This window comes from Anabrus simplex, chromosome 1 (genome assembly GCF_040414725.1).
Source record: "Anabrus simplex isolate iqAnaSimp1 chromosome 1, ASM4041472v1, whole genome shotgun sequence".
NCBI classification, from domain to species: domain Eukaryota; kingdom Metazoa; phylum Arthropoda; class Insecta; order Orthoptera; family Tettigoniidae; genus Anabrus; species Anabrus simplex.
The window spans coordinates 967,090,969-967,111,698 of record NC_090265.1 but is presented as its reverse complement, the minus strand read 5'-3'; the positions used below and the strand labels follow the sequence as shown (position 1 = coordinate 967,111,698).

General features: G+C 38.9%; 1 protein-coding gene across 4 annotated transcripts in view; it reads left to right on the top strand.

Annotated features, from left to right (window-relative positions):
• LOC136875263 (endoglucanase E-4) overlaps nt 1-20,730 on the top strand; it is a 226,725-nt gene that overhangs the window by 140,785 nt on the left and 65,210 nt on the right. For all 4 annotated transcript variants that reach the window (XM_067148874.2, XM_068225319.1, XM_067148873.2 and 1 more), the window contains one exon: nt 13,621-13,785. In XM_067148874.2, the coding sequence (XP_067004975.1) occupies nt 13,621-13,785 (165 nt within the window). The remainder of the gene's footprint in view (nt 1-13,620; nt 13,786-20,730) is intronic.

Here is a 20,730-nt window from a genome sequence, read left to right as displayed (position 1 = left end):
TGGAATATTTTGGGATGGAAAGCTGGAGACAACGGGAATCTAACCATGGGGCTCCCTCGCTCGATAAGGACGAGCAGTGGTGACAGGCATTTGCGGTATCTTTAATAAATTGAGGTAGCCATCCCAATCATAGTCAGGCAAAGGAGCAGGCCATGGTCCCTGCATTACAACCTGTGTAAATTTTTGTTTCCATGGGTTTTCATGTGGTGACTGGGACGTTTCTCGAACAAGTCGTGGGAATTGTTGGGGGATGCATTTCGGGTGGAATTCAGGGGGATTTAGCTTAGTAGTGGCTTCTTGATACGTTACATTAATGGTACTAATTATTTTCTCCTCCTCTGCGAACCATGTGACCTTGCCGCGGTGGGGAGACTTGCGTGTCCCAATGATGCAGATAGCCGAGCCGCAGGTGCAACCATATCGGATGGGTATCTGTTGAGAGGCCAGACTAACGAATGGTTCATCGAAAGGGGGGTAGCAGCCTTTCGGTAGTTGCAAGGGCGGCAGTCTGGATGATTGACTGACACGGCCTTGTAATAATTCTCAACATGGCTTAGCTGTGTTGATACTGCTACACGGCTGAAAGCAACGGGAAACTACAGCCGTAACTAACTCCTGAGGACATGCAGCTCTCTCTGTATGAATGATGTACTGATGATGGCTTCCTCCCGGGTAAAATATTCCGGAGGTAAACTAGTCCCCCATTTGGATCTCCAGGTGGGGACTACACGAGAGGGGGCGATCATCAGGAAGATGGATACTGACATTCTGCAAGTCGGAGCGTGGAATGTTAGAAGTTTGAATCATTGTGGTAGGTTAGAGAATCTGAAAAGGAAGATGGATAGGCTAAAGTTAGATGTAGTTGGCATAAGTGAAGTACGTTGGCAGGAAGAACAAGATTTTTGGTCAGGCGACTACCGAATTATCAACACAAAATCAAACAGAGGAAATGCAGGAGTTGGTTTAATAATGAGTAAGAAAATAGGGCAGCGGGTAAGCTACAACGACCAGCATAGTGAAAGAATTATTGTCGTCAAGATAGACACCAAACCAATGCCCACCACAATAGTGCAGGTCTATATGCCTACTAGTTCAGCGGATGATGAAGAAATCGAAAGAATATATGAGGAGATAGAAGATTTAATACAATATGTAAAAGGTGACGAGAATCTAATTGTGATGGGAGACTGGAATGCAGTGGTAGGCCAAGGAAGAGAAGGTAGTACAGTAGGAGAATTTGGATTGGGACAAAGGAACGAAAGAGGAAGTCGGCTGGTTGAATTCTGCACTGATCATAATTTAGTCCTTACAAATACTTGGTTCAAACACCAAAAACGATGGCTGTATACGTGGATGAGACCTGGAGACACTGGAAGGTATCAAATTGACTTCATTATGATTAGGCAGAGATTCAGAAACCAGGTGTTGGATTGCAAAACTTTCCCAGGAGCAGACGTGGACTCTGACCACAACTTGTTGGTCATGAAATGCCATCTGAAGTTGAAGAAATTGAAGAAAGGAAAGAATGCAAAAAGATGGGACCTAGACAAGTTGAAAGAAAAGAGTGTGAGGGATTGTTTCAAGGAACATGTTGCACAAGGACTAAGTGAAAAGACTGGAAGAAACACTATAGAGGAAGAGTTGGAAGTCATGAAAAATGAAGTCAGTAGGGCTGCTGAAGAAATGTTAGGAAGGAAGAAAAGATCAACTAAGAATCAGTGGATAATTCAGGAGATACTAGACCTGATTGATGAACGACGAAAATACAAGAATGCTAGAAATGAAGAGGGCAGAAAAGAATACAGGCGATTAAAGAATCAAGTGGATAGAAAGTGCAAGGTAGCTAAGGAAGAATGGCTGAAGGAGAAATGCAAGGATGTCGAAGGCTGTATGGTCCTGGGAAAGGTAGATGCTGCATACAGGAAAATCAAGGAAACCTTTGGAGAAAGGAAATCTAGGTGTATGAATATTAAGAGCTCAGGTGGAAAACCACTTCTAGGGAAAGAAGACAAAGCAGAAAGATGGCAGGAGCATATCCAACAGTTGTATCAAGGTAAAGATGTAGATAATTTGGTTCTGGAACATGAAGAGGCTGTTGATGCTGATGAAATGGGAGACCCAATTTTGAGGTCAGAGTTTGACAGAGCTGTGAGAGACCTCAATAGGAACAAGGCACCTGGAATTGATGACATTCCCTCTGAATTACCGACTGCCTTAGGCAAAACCAGCATGGCAAGGTTATCCCAAAAGATGGCAAGTGCAAATACTTAGGTGTGAGATTTGAAAGTAATTTGCATTGGAAGGGTCATATTGATGACATTGTTGGGAAAGCATACAGATCATTACATGTCATAATGAGGCTACTTAAAGGATGCAACAAAGAATTAAAAGAAAAAAGTTACTTGAGTATGGTTCGTCCATTATTGGAATATGCAAACAGTGTTTGGGATCCTCACCAAGAATACCTAATAAAAGAAATAGATAGTGTGCAGAGGAAAGCAGCAAGATTTGTAACAGGGGATTTCAGGAGAAAGAGTAGTGTATCAGAAATGTTAAAGGAACTTGGGTGGGAAACTTTAAGTAAGAGAAGGGAGAAAACTAGACTTACAGGATTATATAGAGCCTATACAGGAGAAGAAGCATGGGGAGATATCCGTGAGAGGCTTCAGTTGGAAAATAATTATATCGGCAGGACTGACCACAAATACAAAATTAGAAGGAATTTTAGCAGAAGCGATTGGGGTAAATTTTCATTCATTGGGAAGGGTATGAAGGAGTGGAACAGTTTACCAGGGGTAGTGTTTGATCCTTTTCCAAAATCTGTACAGATATTCAAGAAGAGAATAAACAGCAACAGAGAAAATAAATGAAGTGTTAGAGGGCATTCGACCAGTGCAGGTTATTGTAAATAAAAAAAATGTGTGTGAATAAATTAATTCCATCCCCTGGTCTAAGGAGTTTGGACAGCCAAAGTAGGGAACTGCCTGTAGGGGTGAAGTACAGTGGGGACTTCGAGGGCCCTGGGACCGCTACGGTAGCTGTGAAGGCCCTTCAGGAACTCTAAAAAGTGGTGGCAAAAGGGGCTCTGGTTAAGACGCAGCAGGTCGTTATGCTACATAGGATCCAGAACGGGTAAAAAAAAAAATAGTAAATAAATAAATGCAATGTAAATATTAATGTTATACCAGTTGTATAGTATCATTTGAAGTAATTCCACATACTGTATATCAGTTGACTATATTTGTAAGTAGTACTGGAGATATTATAAGTAGAATTTTTTAAACAATATAAATTTATTAAGGATGAGCTGTGTGTTTAATAGAAAACATTGTTAGCGTAAATTGTATAATATTGTATTATAGGAAAAATTTTCTTCTCTTGTTAATTTAATATTTAGTGCTTGACAATAATGTATTTTAGTGTACCATTTGCCACCGAGGTAGACACCTCATTTGCAAATAAAGAGATTTTGATTTGATTTGATTTCATTTAGTGTGCAAGGTGTATGTGACAGGAGAAGTCCCATCCGATTTTCGGAAGAATGTTGTTATACCTATTCCCAAGAAAGCCGGTGCTGACAGGTGTGAAAACTACCGCACCATTAGTTTAGTATCTCATGCTTGCAAAATTTTAACACATATTATTTACAGAAGAATGGAAAAACAAGTTGAAGCTGAGTCGGGTGAAGATCAATTTGGCTTCAGAAGAAATGTAGGAACACGTGAAGCAATCCTGACTTTACGTCTGATCTTAGAGGATCGAATCAAGAAGGACAAGCCCACGTACATGGCATTCGTAGATCTAGAAAAGGCATTCGATAATGTTGATTGGACCAAGCTATTTATGATTCTGAAGATGATAGGGATCAGATACCGAGAACGAAGAATTATCTACAATCTGTATAAAAATCAGTCTGCAGTGATAAGAATCGAGGGCTTTGAAAAAGAAGCAGCAATCCAGAAAGGAGTGAGGCAAGGCTGCAGTTTGTCCCCTCTCCTTTTCAATGTTTACATAGAACAGGCAGTAAAGGAAATCAAAGAGAAATTTGGAAAGGGAATCACAGTCCAAGGAGAAGAAATCAAAACCTTGAGATTTGCCAATGATATTGTTATTTTATCTGAGACTGCAGAAGATCTCGAGAAGTTGCTGAATGGTATGGATGAAGTCTTGGGTAAGGAGTACAAGATGAAAATAAATAAGTCAAAAACAAAAGTAATGGAGTGCAGTCGAACGAAGGCAGGTGATGCAGGAAATATTAGATTAGGAAATAAAGTCTTAAAGGAAGTAGATGAATATTGTTACTTGGGTAGTAAAATAACTAACGATGGCAGAAGTAAGGAGGACATAAAATGCAGACTAGCACAAGCAAGGAAGAGCTTTCTTAAGAAAAGAAATTTGCTCACTTCAAACATTGATATCGGAATTAGAAATATGTTTTTGAAGACTTTCGTGTGGAGCGTGGCATTGTATGGAAGTGAAACATGGACGATAACTGACTCAGAAAAAAAGAGAATAGAAGCTTTTGAAATGTGGTGTTACAGAAGAATGCTGAAGGTGAGATGGATAGATCGAATCACGAATGAAGAGATACTGAATCGAATTGGTGAGAGGAGATCAATTTGGCTAAATTTGACGAGAAGAAGAGTTAGAATGATAGGACACATCTTAAGACACCCAGGACTTGTTCAGTTGGTTTTTGAAGGAAGTGTAGGGGGTAAGAACGGTAGGGGTAGACCAAGGTATGAATATGACAAGCAGATTAGAGCAGATGTAGGATGCAATAGTTACGTAGAAATGAAAAGGTTAGCACAGGATAGGGTGGCATGGAGGGCTGCATCAAACCAGTCTATGGACTGATTACTCAAACAACAACAACAATTATTTTCTTTATTAAAGATTGGTGTTAGTGGGCGGGGCAAGTTTGTGAACCAGTAATATGGGAACCATGGCAATGCACACACTGGTAAAAGTTTTCAGAACACTCCACTGTGAGATGCTGCAGTTCTTGTTGGTATGTCCATATTGTTTTCATTTCTTACATATGAGAGGTGAGAATATGAATGGCTGAACATCTAAAAATACCTGATATAATGAGACTTCTTGTACCAAGCTTTGAGCTCAAAAACACAACTTCTATAGAGTCCGTCTATATGATCTTGATTAGAGACTCTGCAATTTAACCAATGGATTGATTTGATCGGCACAGAGGATTTGAGGTTATGGAGAATTTCAATATCGGATACTTTTCTACAACTCACAGTACATGCAAGCTAGGTATAAAAGCTTTAACTTTGAGTGGTTTCAAAATCGGGTGACGTAAATAGTAATTAGCTTGGACCACATAATTTAACTCTACTTTTGGACTCGATTATGCCCCTGTCAGGCAAAAGATTTGACTCTTGCAATATTTTGTTCATAAAAGATTCGCCCCAAGGCCACAGGAGGAAGATGTCCAATGTTTTGAGCAGTATTAGATTCAGCATAAATTATATAGGGTCCATAATGAGTTCTGGGGTATGTTTCCTGTTGGACTGAGTTATGAGGGGTAGTACGATTAACATCATACAAGTCACCAGGCATTTGAAGATCAATGTTAGGCATTTGGTTTAAGTTGGAATTCACTTCCTCCTCCATTTGGATGGTCTTTTCCATGCTACTCACTACACACTACAAGTATTTGAAGATAGGCACACAGACTTGCGTGCACCGCACCATACACGACACTCAGACACAGGTAGCACTGCACGCACTAGAGTATAAGACCAGCTTGGACCACTGTCAAGCAGGGACTGACACCATTTTTAACATCTGCCTATCACAAAGCACATACTACAAACACTCGCTAGCACAACACACGTCTGATCAAAACAACTCCTGTTAAACAATAACCCAACTCCACCATCAAGACCGCTTCCTTATAAATGTATTGCCTGGCCAGGCTTCTAGAATAATGTGTCACAACATATCTTCTAGTAAATTCTAGAGTGCCGAACAACATAGTTATAATGTGAAGAACATTCTAAAACCATCTGGTGTCAAAGATACGTTATTCTGGATGTTACAGTGTGTTGTACAATGTTACTGTGGATTATACATCATATATAAAGGTAATAATAAATTATATACTATTAATTACAGGTTCTCGATATTACTAAACTCGTATATACTGTATATATTACACACACAGCACATGTTCACAACATAACCTCACAAGCAATGCGATCATAAATAATAATGATACTAATACTAATAAGTGGATGTAAACATTTCATAGCCATAAATTACAAGTAATAATAATAATAATAATAATAATAATAATAATAATAATAATAATAATAATAATAATAATAATAATAATAATAATTTGAGCTTGATACTTGCATTATTTACCCATGGGTTAAAGAATATTGTTTTCAAGTTATATCAGTTTATTATATTTGCGTTAACTACAAGAAAGTGTGAGACAAAGTATAGTAATGATGAATCTGATGCGGAATTGTCACCCCTCCTCAGATAAATTCTTTTTTCCCCAAATGATAATGATTTTGATAATGCAAGTTCTTGGATCAACAATTTGATATTATCTTTCAGTAATAGTATAACTGAGCGGCGTAGCTGTGCGCATGGGCGCCCGCAAGGGGGGGCAAGGGGGGCCACTTGCCCCCCCCCCTGGAATTCTAAAATGGTTGATGTTCAATTGTTTAATATCATACCAGATTATTTCATAAACTGAACTTACTGACAGTCATCTAGGAACTATTATAAGCAGAAATTTCTGTAAACAATTTAATGTTGCTGACGTTTTTATATTCAAGAAAATTGTTAATGTGCCCCCCCCCCCCCCCGGAAAAGATCCTGCGGGCGCCCATGGCTGTGTGGGTTAACATGCTACCGCTATGGAGCCAAGCTCTGCATTGATTGTGACCATCGGCTACTAACTTCCACTTTGCAAAACATTCCAATGGGAAGGGCAAAACCAAATAGTACACCAAAGATAAAGGTTTGGGATCTAGAATATTCTGAGAAAAAGGAATTATACCTGCAGAAAATCAAAGACAACCTACCACATGATGAATTAAGACCTGATGCAAGCGTGTAATGGACTAGTATAACTTGGAAACAATTCTCTAAACCCATGTGTAAATACTGAAAATATTGAGCTTGATTAGTAGATGGTGGTGTTATTTTTATTTTTATTTTCATTGTTATGCCCTACTCAGGAGCACGGTTGAACTTGCTTAGCTGATGTGTTGGCCTTCTTTTCCTCCCAAAATTTCTTCATCCTCTCGCTGAGCTTCTTCCTTCATTTTTCTGTCCAAGTTATAGTAGCTCTGGTGTTGGGTTTGTCTTCAAAATGGTGATTGTCGATTTTGGTTCTTAATTTACATCTGTCCTGTACAATGTCTTCTGAGATGTTGATTTCCTGGAGATCTGTTTCAATTTCACAAAACCAGCTGTTCTTGGTTTTTATTGAAAGGGCCAGATTGAGAATTATTTTAGTTAGCCTGTTAGTGTTCATTCTGATAATGCGTCCATAAAATTTCAATTGTCTTTTCCAAAAAGTGTGAGAAATTTTTTCTGAATGACAATATATCTCCTAGGATGATTTTTTCTCCATATTCCATCTACACAAACTGGGCCAACAAATTTTTGTAAAATTTTCCTTTCTTGTTTCTCAATGTCTTCTTCTTCTTCTTCTTCTTCTTCTTCTTCTTCTTCTTCTTCTTCTTATTATTATTATTATTATTATTATTATTATTATTATTATTATTATTATTATTATTATTATTATTATTATTATCTACGTTGTTATGTGTGACAGGTTGTTAGCACAGACTTCATTTGGTATAAATCATGGTCATATCATTTATTTTTTGTGTGTTGTATGATCTGTCTTGTGTAAAAAAACATGTGAGGTTATGTCACAATACTTCAGCTGTATGGTTATTAATACGACTTTATTTAATATAATAACACATAATTAATAGTATATAATTTATTATTACCTGTAAATATGATGTATAAATCTGATGTAATGTTGTGCAACACAGGGTAACAGTCTAGAACAATGCAACTTTGTCCTGCGGTCACTCGAGTTTTACAGATGTTCTATTCATTTGTATATAGGTTATTGGAGACTCGAGAAGATATGAGAAAGCATGTTGTGTCATACTTTTCTGGAAGCCTGGCCAGGCAAAGTATATAAAAGGCAGTCTTGGGTTGTTAAGTTGAGTTGTGAGTGAGAGTCGTTAGTCGAGTTAAGGATGTGAACTCATGTTGTGGTATAACCATTGAAGTGGTTATGTTGTGTTGGTACCACATGTGATCTTGTGAAGTGTTACTTAGTCGATTAGTTCAAGATGGTGTTTCATTTGATGTGCAACTATTAATGTGTATATAAATTGTAAACAAAACAGTGTACACAATTGACTGCATCTCCTGTGTGCGTCTTTGTGAATACGACAGACCAGGCCAAGAAGAGTGGAACAGGTGGGAGATGTGGAGGTCAATGTTGCAGAAAATGAGACAAGATAAGATCCGGAATGAAAAGGTCCGTGAAGACATCCAAGTGCAACCACTCAACTAGTCACTTGAATAGGATGGATTTGAAGAGGATAGCACAAAAATGGTTAGACAAAGATCTGGTAGGAAAGTGACCTAGGGGCAAAGAGTATTATAGTTCCCCTCTTCAAAACGAAAAGCAGACATCAATGTAGCAACTACAGAGGAAACACACTCCTGTCTCATGGATTAAAGCTTATGGAGAAAAAGATTGATAAACTGTTCAGGAACATCATTGAACCTCAGCTACAAGAAGAAGAATGTGGATTTAGCGGTGATAGTAAAATCACTGACCTCATCTTTGCTGTAAGGGTGGTTATAGAGAAATACTGAGAAAAAGGAAGAGATATCAGCTTTGTCTTCTTGGATCTCGAAAAGGCTTATGACAGCGTGCCTAGGGACAATAAGAAACATTCCAGACACTCTTATCAGAAAAGTGAAAATGCTGTTTACCCATTGTCAGAGCTGTGTCCAGATAGGTAGTGGATATTCAGATTGGTTTCTTACTTCTAAGGAAGTGCAACAAGGCAATGCATTGTTGTCACTGGTATTCATCTCTATAATTGATGAAATCATAAAGAGGTTAAAACAACAGTGTGTCAGTACTGATTTCAAGGCATTGGCTTTTGCAGATGATGTGGTGATTTGGAGTTGCACAGAGTATGAAGTACAGCAGAAACTAGATTTCTGGAACAACCAATTTAATGAGTTTGGCCTAAAAATTAACCCTATGAAGATAGTAGCCATGAAGGTTAGCAGGCAAAGAAGAAGTATGAATATTATGCTAGATGGAAAGAAGGTAGCAGAAGTTGATCAGTTCCAATACCTCGGCAGCACTATAACTTGAGATGGCCGTAGCTCAGATGAAATCACCAGTAGGATTCAGAAAGGAGCTTGTACCATCAAGTCAGGAACCTCCTTTGGGACAGACAGAAAACTTTGTATCAGGCCTACTTTGTACCAATAACAACATACGGTCTGAAAACTTGCACCATCAGCAGAAGGGATAACAGCAGACTCCAAGCTATGGAAATGAAATTCCTGAGGTTAATGCTGCAGAAAATGAGATGAGATAAGATCTAGAATGAAAAGGTCCGTGAAGACATCCAAGTGAAACCACTCAACTGGTTACTTGAAGAGGATGGATTTGAAGAGGATAGCACAAAAATGGTTAGACAAAGATCTGGTGGGAAAGCAACCTAGGGGAAGACCAAGGACATGATGGATCTTCCAAATAAAAGATTATCTGCAGGGAAGAGGAGTGGAATTGTGTAAAGTTGAGAAGAAGTGTCTCCATATAGACATACGCAGAGAGCGCTCTTGTACCGCACCTGGGAAACTGGAGATGGTTAAATGATGATTTTAATAATGATGATGATGAATTTTAGGGGAAAATGTGAATATTTTGTATACGTACTTTAAGGTAGAAACATATTCCATGAAGAACATTCCAGGGATTATTATGAACAAGGGGAAATGTATATGTGAGAAATTACCGAAGGCAGAAGTATTCAGTCAGCAGTATATAAAGATAGTTGGATATAAGGATAAAATGCAGGTTGACGAGGTTACTAATACTCACAGAGTACTCAATTTTACCGATGATAATAAAGATAATTACAAAAAGATACAAATTTGAAAGGTAGAAAAAGCAGCTGGGATTGATAAGATTTCTGGGGATATACTATAGACAGTTGGGTTGATATATAATGCCATATCTCAAATATTTATTTGATTACTGTTTGTATCGAGGAGCTATACCAAATGACGGAAACATTGATATAGAAGCCACAGTGGACAAAGGAGAGGGTGATAAACAAAGTGGATAATTACAGCCCAGTCAGCTTGACATGTGTTGCTTGCAAGCTCTGGGAAAGCATTCTATCTGATTATGTTAGACACGTTTGCAAAATTACTAACTGGTTTGATGGAAGGCAGTTCGGGTTTAGGAAGGGTTATTCCAGCGAGACTCAACTTGTAGGATTCCAGCAAGTTACAGCAGATATTCAAGAGGTCAATGGACTGTATCACTATTGACCTACCTAAGGCTTTCAGTAGGGTAGATCATACCAAACTACTGATGAAAATGAGGGCTATTGCACTTAATTTCTAGAAAATAGAACTCAGTGATTTAGAGTACTATAGGTGAAGCATTCTCTATCCTGTAATGATTAAGAGTAGGAGAAGAGTCCACAAGGCAGTACTATTGGATCTTTATGTTCTCTTATGTATGCAAATTATATGAGTCAAGAACTGCAATCACAGATAAGGCCTTTTATGGATAATATTATACTGCATAGAATAGTAAATAAGTTACAAGTTTGTGAGCAACTGCAAAAAAGACCTCGACAGTGTTGTGAGATGGACAGCAGATAATGTATGAAGGTAAATGGGATGAAAAGTCAGGTTGCTTATTTCATCAAGAGGAAAGGTCCTCATAGTTTTAATTACTGTGTTGATAGGGTGATAGTACCTCACAGAGATCACTTTAACTACTACGTGTTAATATGAGAAGAGATCTTCATTGCAGTAATCACATTAAAGAGATTGTAAATAGAGGTTATAGATCTTCTCATACCATTATAAGGGTATTTAGGGATTGTAGTAAGGATGTAAAGACAAGGGTGAATAAGTCTCAGATAAGACCCATTTAGAGTATGGTTCCAGCGTATGGGATCCACACTAGGATTACTTGATACGAGAATTGGAAAAGATTCAAAGAGTAGTGTTACAAATATGTTGACTAAAGAATTGGGAACTTACTAGGAAACTGAATTTACCAAAAACTTCAGCTAAGAATAACATAATAGCAAACATAATCATATAAATTTTAGGGGAAATGGAATGGTATGTATAAGTATATGTGTATATGTGATGACTTACGGAATGCAGAAGTGACAGATACCTTCTCTATTACAATCAGCAAGATTCAAATAAAATGATTATTTTTGCAACAAATTGCCACTTACAGTTTCTCTTGAATTCCCCTGTTTGGATAATGGGTGAGACATTCATTTCAGCTCCAAATATAATGTTACTGGTAATTGTGATTCATGTCAATATTCATGAACAACGGTTTTCAGTCATAATGCAGAAAGGAAAAAAAAAAACCAGTCCTACGATTATACGTTTCATTTTAAAAGAAGAAGCACAAAATAAATTACAATGGCACCTGAGTCCAAGGGTTCTTTCTACATATTATGCTATTTTTTTATGAAGTAGCAGTTATAAATGTAGTGAAAGAGAAACTTTTAGAAGCTAAAATATCAAGTTGTCTCCTTCACCTTGCTCAGAACTTTTGGAGACAACTATAGTCCGAAGGTCTCATGGAAGAATATCAGCAAAAAGGAAATGAAGATTTGAGAGGATACATTCATTCTCTTGTAGCCCTAGCAGTTGTGCCTAAAAAGGATATTTTCAAAGTCTTCGATCAATTACAAGATGTTATGTTAGACAAACTCTCACGCATCGTTGACTACATGGAGAACAATTACTTGTAGGTCTGAAAGGTGTGGAAGGCGTGGGCGGCATCTGCCATTTCCACTAAAAACTTGGAATTGCTATCAAATACACAAGAAAACACCCCAGGAACAACTAACACATTGGAGATATGTTACAGAAGAATTAACACACTAATAGACAAACCTCATTTTGTCATACAATTAAGCAACTTCAAGCAGAGGTTTCTAGATAAGTAGAGGCACAGAAAGATTGGAAGCTGTACACATTCCTCAAAAGAAAAGAAGAAAATATATATTGCTACAGATTCTAGAATTTAATGAATTGTGGAAAACTATCAACATTATAAAAAGAATGACAATATTCTTGAATATTTGAGGGCCATAGGCCATAGCAGGTACACTGTAGATAAATTGAAAATATGTTTATCATAATAATTATTAGAACATTGAGAAAGTGTACATCTTCTCATCGTGACATTAGCGAAGCTGTGATAATTATACTGCAAGCAAAGAAATAATCTTGTACAATTATATTACATGTGACCAATAATTGTCTTGTGACAACAGTACCTCAATGCCTTTGTTGGTGAGATGTAGTGTTTACAGTGCACTATGTCTTCCGGTATGGGCTAGAATAAATTTGTTACTCTCTTTGACGCGTCTCAGTCTCATCCTTGGCTTTGACAATATGAAAGTGACCGAGGTATGTGTGATGCTAGTAATATAATTCCTTATGCAGACAGTCCCTGTTATGAATGGTGTGAAAATGTCGCTCATGTGGTCGGTTGGTGCAATCATTTCAGTGGGTTTGGCAGACTAATATGTAATAGCAAGGGGAAACTACCTAACTCCTCATTTTCCTAGTATGCCTCTTCAGTGACACCTAGGCTATCTATGACAGCTGTTGGTAGAGCTGTAGAGGATCAAACCAGCCTTCGGGCTGAATACCCAACAACAATAATAGTACCTCATATAAGCAAACAGACTGGGGATGATTTTAATGCGACCAGAAAACTTGTGACCAAAAGTACTGTGGCATATTCCCCTGTACCCCCATTTAAAGCTGCCACTCACGTTGCAGATTCCTTATCAATTGTTTACCTTTTTTTCTTAAATGATTTCAAAGAACTTGGAAATTTATCGAACATTTCCCTTGAAAAATCATTTCAATCCCTAATTCCTCTTTCTATAAATTAATATTTACCCCCAATTTATCCTTTTGAATTCCAAATTTATCTTCTTATAATATTATGATCTCTCCCACCTTTTAAAAGTTCAACTCAAGTTTATCTGTTTACTATTGTCATTCCCCGCCACTGAGAGCTCAGAACACACCGCTAATTTGAGCAGTTTATCTCCTTACTCCTAGCCCATAGGTATGTTTATATTATTATGTGTTCCTATTCATGTACATTTCTTTCTTATATGACTTGAATTGTCACTTGTTCATTCCTTTCCATTACTTAATAATATTTCTAGTAATTGTCCAGCACTGCATTCTTAGCATAATAATAGTACTGTAATAACCCTCAGTACACCTTGAAGTATAAACTATAATTGTTATTTGTAACATAAGGGCATAAAATTAATATTTCAGGTTCTTCTCGCAGAAATTAAGGGCCGATGTGTGTACATGGACAAATTGCAAGATTTTTGTGACACCATGTTAACAAAAAAAGAAAGGACTCCTAAAGGACTTCTCTTCCTAGGAGAATGGGGATCGCTGCGTAATGCTGCCTACGTAGCCTTCATCCTCATGAAGGTTAGTCTAAATGTACACTGTATACTAATTTGTTATTCACTCTTGCTATGTCAAGGATTTTATTTTTATTCTGAAAAGCATTTCTCGAAAATGAAGTTGATAAATCCAGGATGGTTAATTGGGGTACAGTCTGACACTGATTTATCTTTGATTAGCCAGCCAAAAATCATTACAGGGTAATTTATCACTGGTCTCCTCTGTCATAATGTCTATTACACTAATATCTTTGTAATCAATATTAAGACCTTGAGTTCTTATAGGTGTCATCTTGCATCTCATGGAAGAATCCCAGAGGTTTTGCTGACTGGCTCTTAAAAGAGCTGACAAATGACACTTTTATAAATCTTATGCCAGGAGATCGTTAAAGATATTCTGGCAGCCTTAGTGCTGATATTCAGTTCAGTACTGGAGAATCTAGCCCAAGTGCCTATGCAGAGGCATCATGTGCAGGAATGGCTCCATGGCTAAATGTTTAGTGTGCTGGCCTTTGGTCACAGGGGTCCCGGGTTCGATTCCCGACAGGGTCAGGAATTTTAACTATCATTGGTTAATTTCGCCGGCACGAGGACTGGGTGTATGTGTCGTCTTCATCATCATTTCATCTCCATCACGATGCGCAGGTCACCTACGGGTGTCAAATCAATAGACCTGCACCTGGCGAGCTGAACATGTCTTCGGACACTCCCGGCACTAAAAACCATATGCCATTTCATTTTGTTTTATGTGCAGGAATCAACTTCCTTGGAATAATTCTTGACAGAACATTGTCTTTTAACTACCATCTTTCTAACAGCACTACTAAATAAAGAACAAGGACCAACTTACTACATAAACTTGCTGGTTCCACATGAGAAGCTTCTCCATCCACCCTACATTCATCAGCTTTGGATTTGGTATATTCTTCTGCAAAGTATTGCTCTTCAGTCTGGCTGAACAGCCCTTATGTTAGGATAATTGATATAGCCTTGAACCAGACCATGCACATCATCAGTGTTACTGTTAAATCGACTCCTTTCCTCAGATCAAGAAGACTAACTGGTCTGATGCGGTTGTTCGGTAAAGAATCGTTGAATCAGGCTTTTCCCATTAGTGATATAGTTGTAGGATTTCACTGACTGAAATCAGCAGTCCAAACAACACAAGATCTGATCTCCAGAGATTTCAGTATGGCACCTGAGTGGCATTTGGAATGGTGCTGCAAGAGTTAGCAGGAATGGCAATCTCTGTTTACTGCCCAGCACCCTCCATCTACCATGGAGAACATGGGTTATCCTCAACAGAGTTTGAACAAATCATGGCTCTTTACTACGTAAATGGGGTATTTGACCTTCCCCTACATGTAATAGTGGTGATGCCAATCAGACAATCCCACATATTGTTACGGATTGTCTAAAGAGGTCCTTTTCAGGATCTACAGAGGACTTCATGAGAACTTCTGAACAGGTTATACAATGGCTGGACAACTTAGTTTCATATTATAATTCCCCAGTGCTTTGCTGACTGTCAATTTATGATGTGTCTGTTTATGTACATATCTGTAATTGTAGATATTTGTAAGTGCTCAACTGTATATATGTGGTGCCATAAGCTAAATAAAATAAGTAATGGAAGAATATTCATCAAAACTACCACCTACTAACTTAAGTGCAGTTTCCGCTCAGGTTTCTACATTGGCTAAGTACTAAGGATGGGAAACGAGTGCACATCTTGATGTCTTGCTGATGAGTCACTACTCATGAGACTCTCAAGAGTAGTAAGTATGCTTCTGATGTTATGCGGTATGCTGAGAGCAATAACACACTGTGAGTTTACTGTTAAGCTGAGAAATCAGGAGGTGATTTACCCTTCTTCTGTTTATAGCAAAATGTTGCAATTGGGTGAAAAGTAAACAAATTTTTTAAAAGTCATTTAAGGTCTGATTTACCCCTGTCTAACCATGATGTGGATAACAAATCTACCGAATGAGTTGGCCATGCGGTTAGAGTTGCATAGCAGTGAGCTCGCATTTGGGATGGTGGGTTCGAATCCCACCGTCGGCAACCCTGAAGATGGTTTTCCATGGTTTCCCATTTTCACTCCACAATGCCGGGGCTGTACCTTCATTAAAGCCACACCTGCTTCCTTCCCAATCCTAGACCTTTCCTATCCTTACATTGCCAAAAACATTTGATGTGTTCGTGCGATGTTAAAACACTAAAAAGAAGAAACAAAACAAATCTGTCATTTCATTTAAACCTAGGACTTCAATTTATTGTGGATGAGAAAGATCTATGCCCTTCTGCTCATATTTATTCTTCTTCTTCTTTCCCTTAATCCCACTCAGGTGCGGTCGGCTTTTCTGGTAACTCTCGTCCAGTAACTTTGATCTTGACTATTTTCATTAGCATTGGTGCTATTCAGGTCCTTCCTGATGCAGGTTTTCCATCTTAATATTGGCTGATGACCTAGATGTTAGGCCCCTTTAAACAACATCATCATCAACAACCATTTAATTTATGTCTGCCCAGAGTTGGCTGGCCTTCTACTGCTTGCGTCCCCACTCAGTGTGCTACATTATCTTTTGGTCTTCACTGAAGGAGACTGAACCATCTCAGTCAATTTGCCCTCAGTTTCTCAGATTGGTGGTACTCTCAGTGATTGGTGAATGGTGTCATTTGAAATTTTATCTAGCCTGGTTACTCCACGGGTCCATCGGAGCATCTTCATCTCAGCTACATGAAGTTCATCTTTCTTCTTTGTAGCCCAGCACTGCGAACCACATAGAATGGCTAGACGGACAACCATTTTGGTGAAGAGGGACCTTCCTGTCACATAAAACACCAGTAGTTGCCTGCTACTTCACCCAGCCACTGTTGACCTGATTGGTAATATGTCTGCATTATCCTGTATCACTGTTCCAAGATATTTGAAGGTATTGGTTTTGCTACTTCCTCATTCCCAACTTTTAAACTATCCTGACCATCAAGAACACTCATGGAGAAATTGCAGTGGAGATACTCTGTTTTAGTACTGCATATCATGAGATCATTTCTTTCTAACATATCCTGCCAAGTGTTCAGAATCTGCTGTAGTATCTCTAAGCTTTCACCCACAGCACTACATGAGAGCTAAACCCACCCACCTTAACTGCAAATTCTTCTGTAGTTCCACATGAGCTTCTCACAGTCATCTAACTTCTTTGGCACATACCTTGAATCAATTTGATATAATGATATACTGATATATATAATGATATACGGAAGCAGGTCCAACCTTGATAGACTTTATCAACAACTTACAATTATTTATGATATGTACTGCTTAACGCTAAATAACTAATAAATGATATACTGATAAGGGGGCCCTTTTATTTTTCAACGCCCATCAGAGACCACGTGGCACTTGATCATAAGCCTTCTCAAGATCCATGAAGACCATGTGGAGATCTTTCCTATACAATTAGTATTTCTCCTTAAACATCCTGAGAGTGAAGATGGCATCAGTTGTGGTTCTACAAGGCATAAACCCAAACTGATTTTCTGTTTGTTGGATCTCTTCCCTTAGTCTCCCCTCAATGACCTTCTCCCAGTGTTCAAGGCATGGCTCGGAGGTTCGATCCTTCTGTAATTTCCACAATCCTGAGCATCCCCTTTATTTTTATATATTGGTATAATGGTACTTATCCTCCATTCCTCAGGAATCTTCCCACTATTCTTGATCTCATTGAAGAGAATAGTGAAACACTGAATCCCCTCTCCCTTTGAAAATGGCATGCCACATGTGACAGATATGGAAATTGTGATTAGCTAGGGCAGAAAAAGGTTGTTTTGAATTCATGACCTAACAGTAATGAACACCACTAGCAGCTACCATGGTAACCACACTGTAACACTCAACATTGGCGTACTGATGCCTTGAAAACTGTTGGGACCTTGTTGCGGGCCACTGAATGAATTTTTTGTACATACTCATTTCTAAGCTATCTTTGTCTTTGCTCTAACGCAGAACATTGGCTTTAGTTATGCCATATTTTCTTGTGTCTATATAATTATTCTTCATTTCTGTGTGTTTAATAACCATTAACTTAAAATTGGCATCATAATATTGATGGGAACACATTGAAAATTTGCCAGCAATATTTGTTCCACGTTTCTTTTCTTCATGAAAATATTCCTGCTGTCTGTAAAACTGTTAATTTTATTAAGTGTCAGGTACAGCAGACACGTTTTAAATCTGCCACTGAGTAGCCATGGCCTTTTTAAGAACTCGAAGGCTTGCATGTTTTGAAGCCATTCTGCAGATTTCAGAAACGTTTTTTTAGAGGCTAATACAGGGATGTTTCTTTATCTGCTCTGAAAATTGTCGCTCGCCTGGTCGCCCACGCTGCGAGCCTGTCTCCCGCCAAGTAGAATGTCATTCCCTGTGAGCCTGATATTCCTGCTGTCTATAAAACTGTTACTTTTACTGAGCATCAGGTACAACCAGCTGCTGCTGGATGCATGTCTCGCTGAAGAAGAGAAATGATCATTTTCTCGAAACATGTACGATGACGAAATGAATTAAATTTGTAATCACCATATACTAATTGTATAAATCAATTGTATTGGCAGGCAGACCCCTTGATTTCATGAAAGTGAAAATATATTGGGGAGTCCAGAAAGCTGTAGATGCCACTTGGGTATTACAGCAGTTTAGTTTTCATAATAATAATAATTATAATGGATTTATGGTGCAGGTTTAAAAGCGAACATTATCTGTTTGAGTCCTAGTAAGCTTGTGAACACGTTGTGGAGCTTGTGTTTGGTTGGTACCAGTGCAGTTGGTGCCCAACGTCGGGCTGGAATTTTGTATGATTACAATTAAGTGGTGAATACTGTTATTATTGTATGTAAAAATAGCATATGAATATTGAATTTTCACGACCGCATTGTAATTGAAATCAACTTTCAAACTATTAGGTCACGTTACATACATTTAGTATGTTTTGAAGATATGCTAAGTACAGAACAAAATTGGCCAACCGGACACCACTGGGATCCGAACCCACAATCTCCCAATTTTGCGTCGGTTGCTCTACCAATTGAGCTATGGTGGCCTAGTTCATCTTTGTTCTGTTGGAAAGGATCTAAGCTACAGGTCCGGCACTACTGCTATCACACTGTAGAGTGCGTTTAAGTCACCCGTTGAGGGCCAAGTCAATGAATATTGAATTTTCACAACCGCATTGTAATCGGGCTTTCAACCTATTAGGTTGTGTTACGTACATTTAGTATATTTTGAAGAGATGTTAAGTACAGAACAAAAATGGCCAACCGGAGACCAGTGGGATCTGAACCCACAACCTCCTGATTTTGCGTCAGTTGCTCTACCAATTGAGCTATGGTGGCCTAGGTCATCTTTGTTTTGTTGGAAGGGATCTAAGCTACAAGTCCAGCACTACTGCCATCACACTGTAGAGTGCGTTTAAGTCGCCCATTGAGGGCCAAGTCAATTATTGAATTTTCACGACCGCACTGTAATCAAAATCGACTTTCAACCTATTAGGTCATATTACCTACATTTAGTACATTTTGAAGATATGTTAAGTACATTTTTAATACCAATATAAACCAATATATACCACTTTACTCATTCGGGACAAATATTTCAGGTTCCCTATGGGAATCAACATCTACATCATCTGATGGCCAGGCAGGCATCAATTTTTGAAAATGAGACAAGGTCTCTCATAGTGCATTGGCACTACCGGTGGCACCAAGTAGCCTACGCAGTGGCCTCCATAGCAGGATCCTTCATCGACACTGCGCTCCTGGTGGTGTATTCTCAAACCACAGAGTACGTGTCAAGTCTGACGAGCCCGCACACCATAATCCAGCACGACATCTGATCGATGCTTAAAAAAGTGTATCAGACCAGTGGACTGAGTGGTTTTGTGGGGTTTCACTCCTGGACTTATATATTCCTCTACTAGTGCAGTACAGCCATTTATTCTTCTGATCCATGCTAAAATCCTCCTCAGCCACTCCTACATACTCTTCGTTCTACTGGGGTCAAGTCTCCAGCAAGTCCAGCGTTCATTCCTCTAGGATAAGATGTACTACCAGGACACACCTGTCACCACTGCTACAGTCACTACAACCACCATCACCACCACCACTCAGCAAAGCCAATCAGCTGCCAAAGCTGCAGCAGTAGCCTATTACACAGCACTGATGTCTATATTTATGAATCATCCGAATTACCTTCATCACTTGTTAGTACAACCTGCACCACTGTACGACCACAACATCCAGTACAAGCGTACAGCACCTTGCACTGCACATGGAAGTGAGCCTGCTCTTCGCCACGTCACAATGGATAATCCACCTCCCAGCATCTGTGCTCCCTCTCAACCAGACCTCAAAATTCATTGAAAAATCAGTCTCTCCCAACACTATTCCCAATGACAATTCCCTTCCTCTCCTACCAACCAAGCATCCTATCATTTCAACTCATACGCTCCAACCCCACCCCCAAGGGACCCATTCATTACTCCTCACCAATCCTGTGCCAGAATGCCAGTCAGCCCAGAAAATCCTTTCTACTCTCCTTCACTTTAGTATACAGAAAGACGACATTGCTAGCATCCACCCAACAGGACAAGGAATCAACATCAAAGTGAACAGCAAAGAGGCTGCAACTAATATCTGCAACACCATCAGCCCCACTCAATTTGGCTCATCTGCACCATTTCAGCAAGTCCCCCAGCCTGTCAGTACTTTGCCATTGCCTCTCAACTTCTCTTCAGCTGTGTGATGAAGGGAGTTGACCCAGCCATCACGGAAGATGCTATAGTCAAAGAACTTCAAGATGATGGCATTTTAGTACGAAAGGCCATCCGAATTAAAAATGCCACCAGACCGACCTACATGATTCGCCTCCTTTTACCATCCACCAATGATTTGCACAGACTGCTGGAACATGATG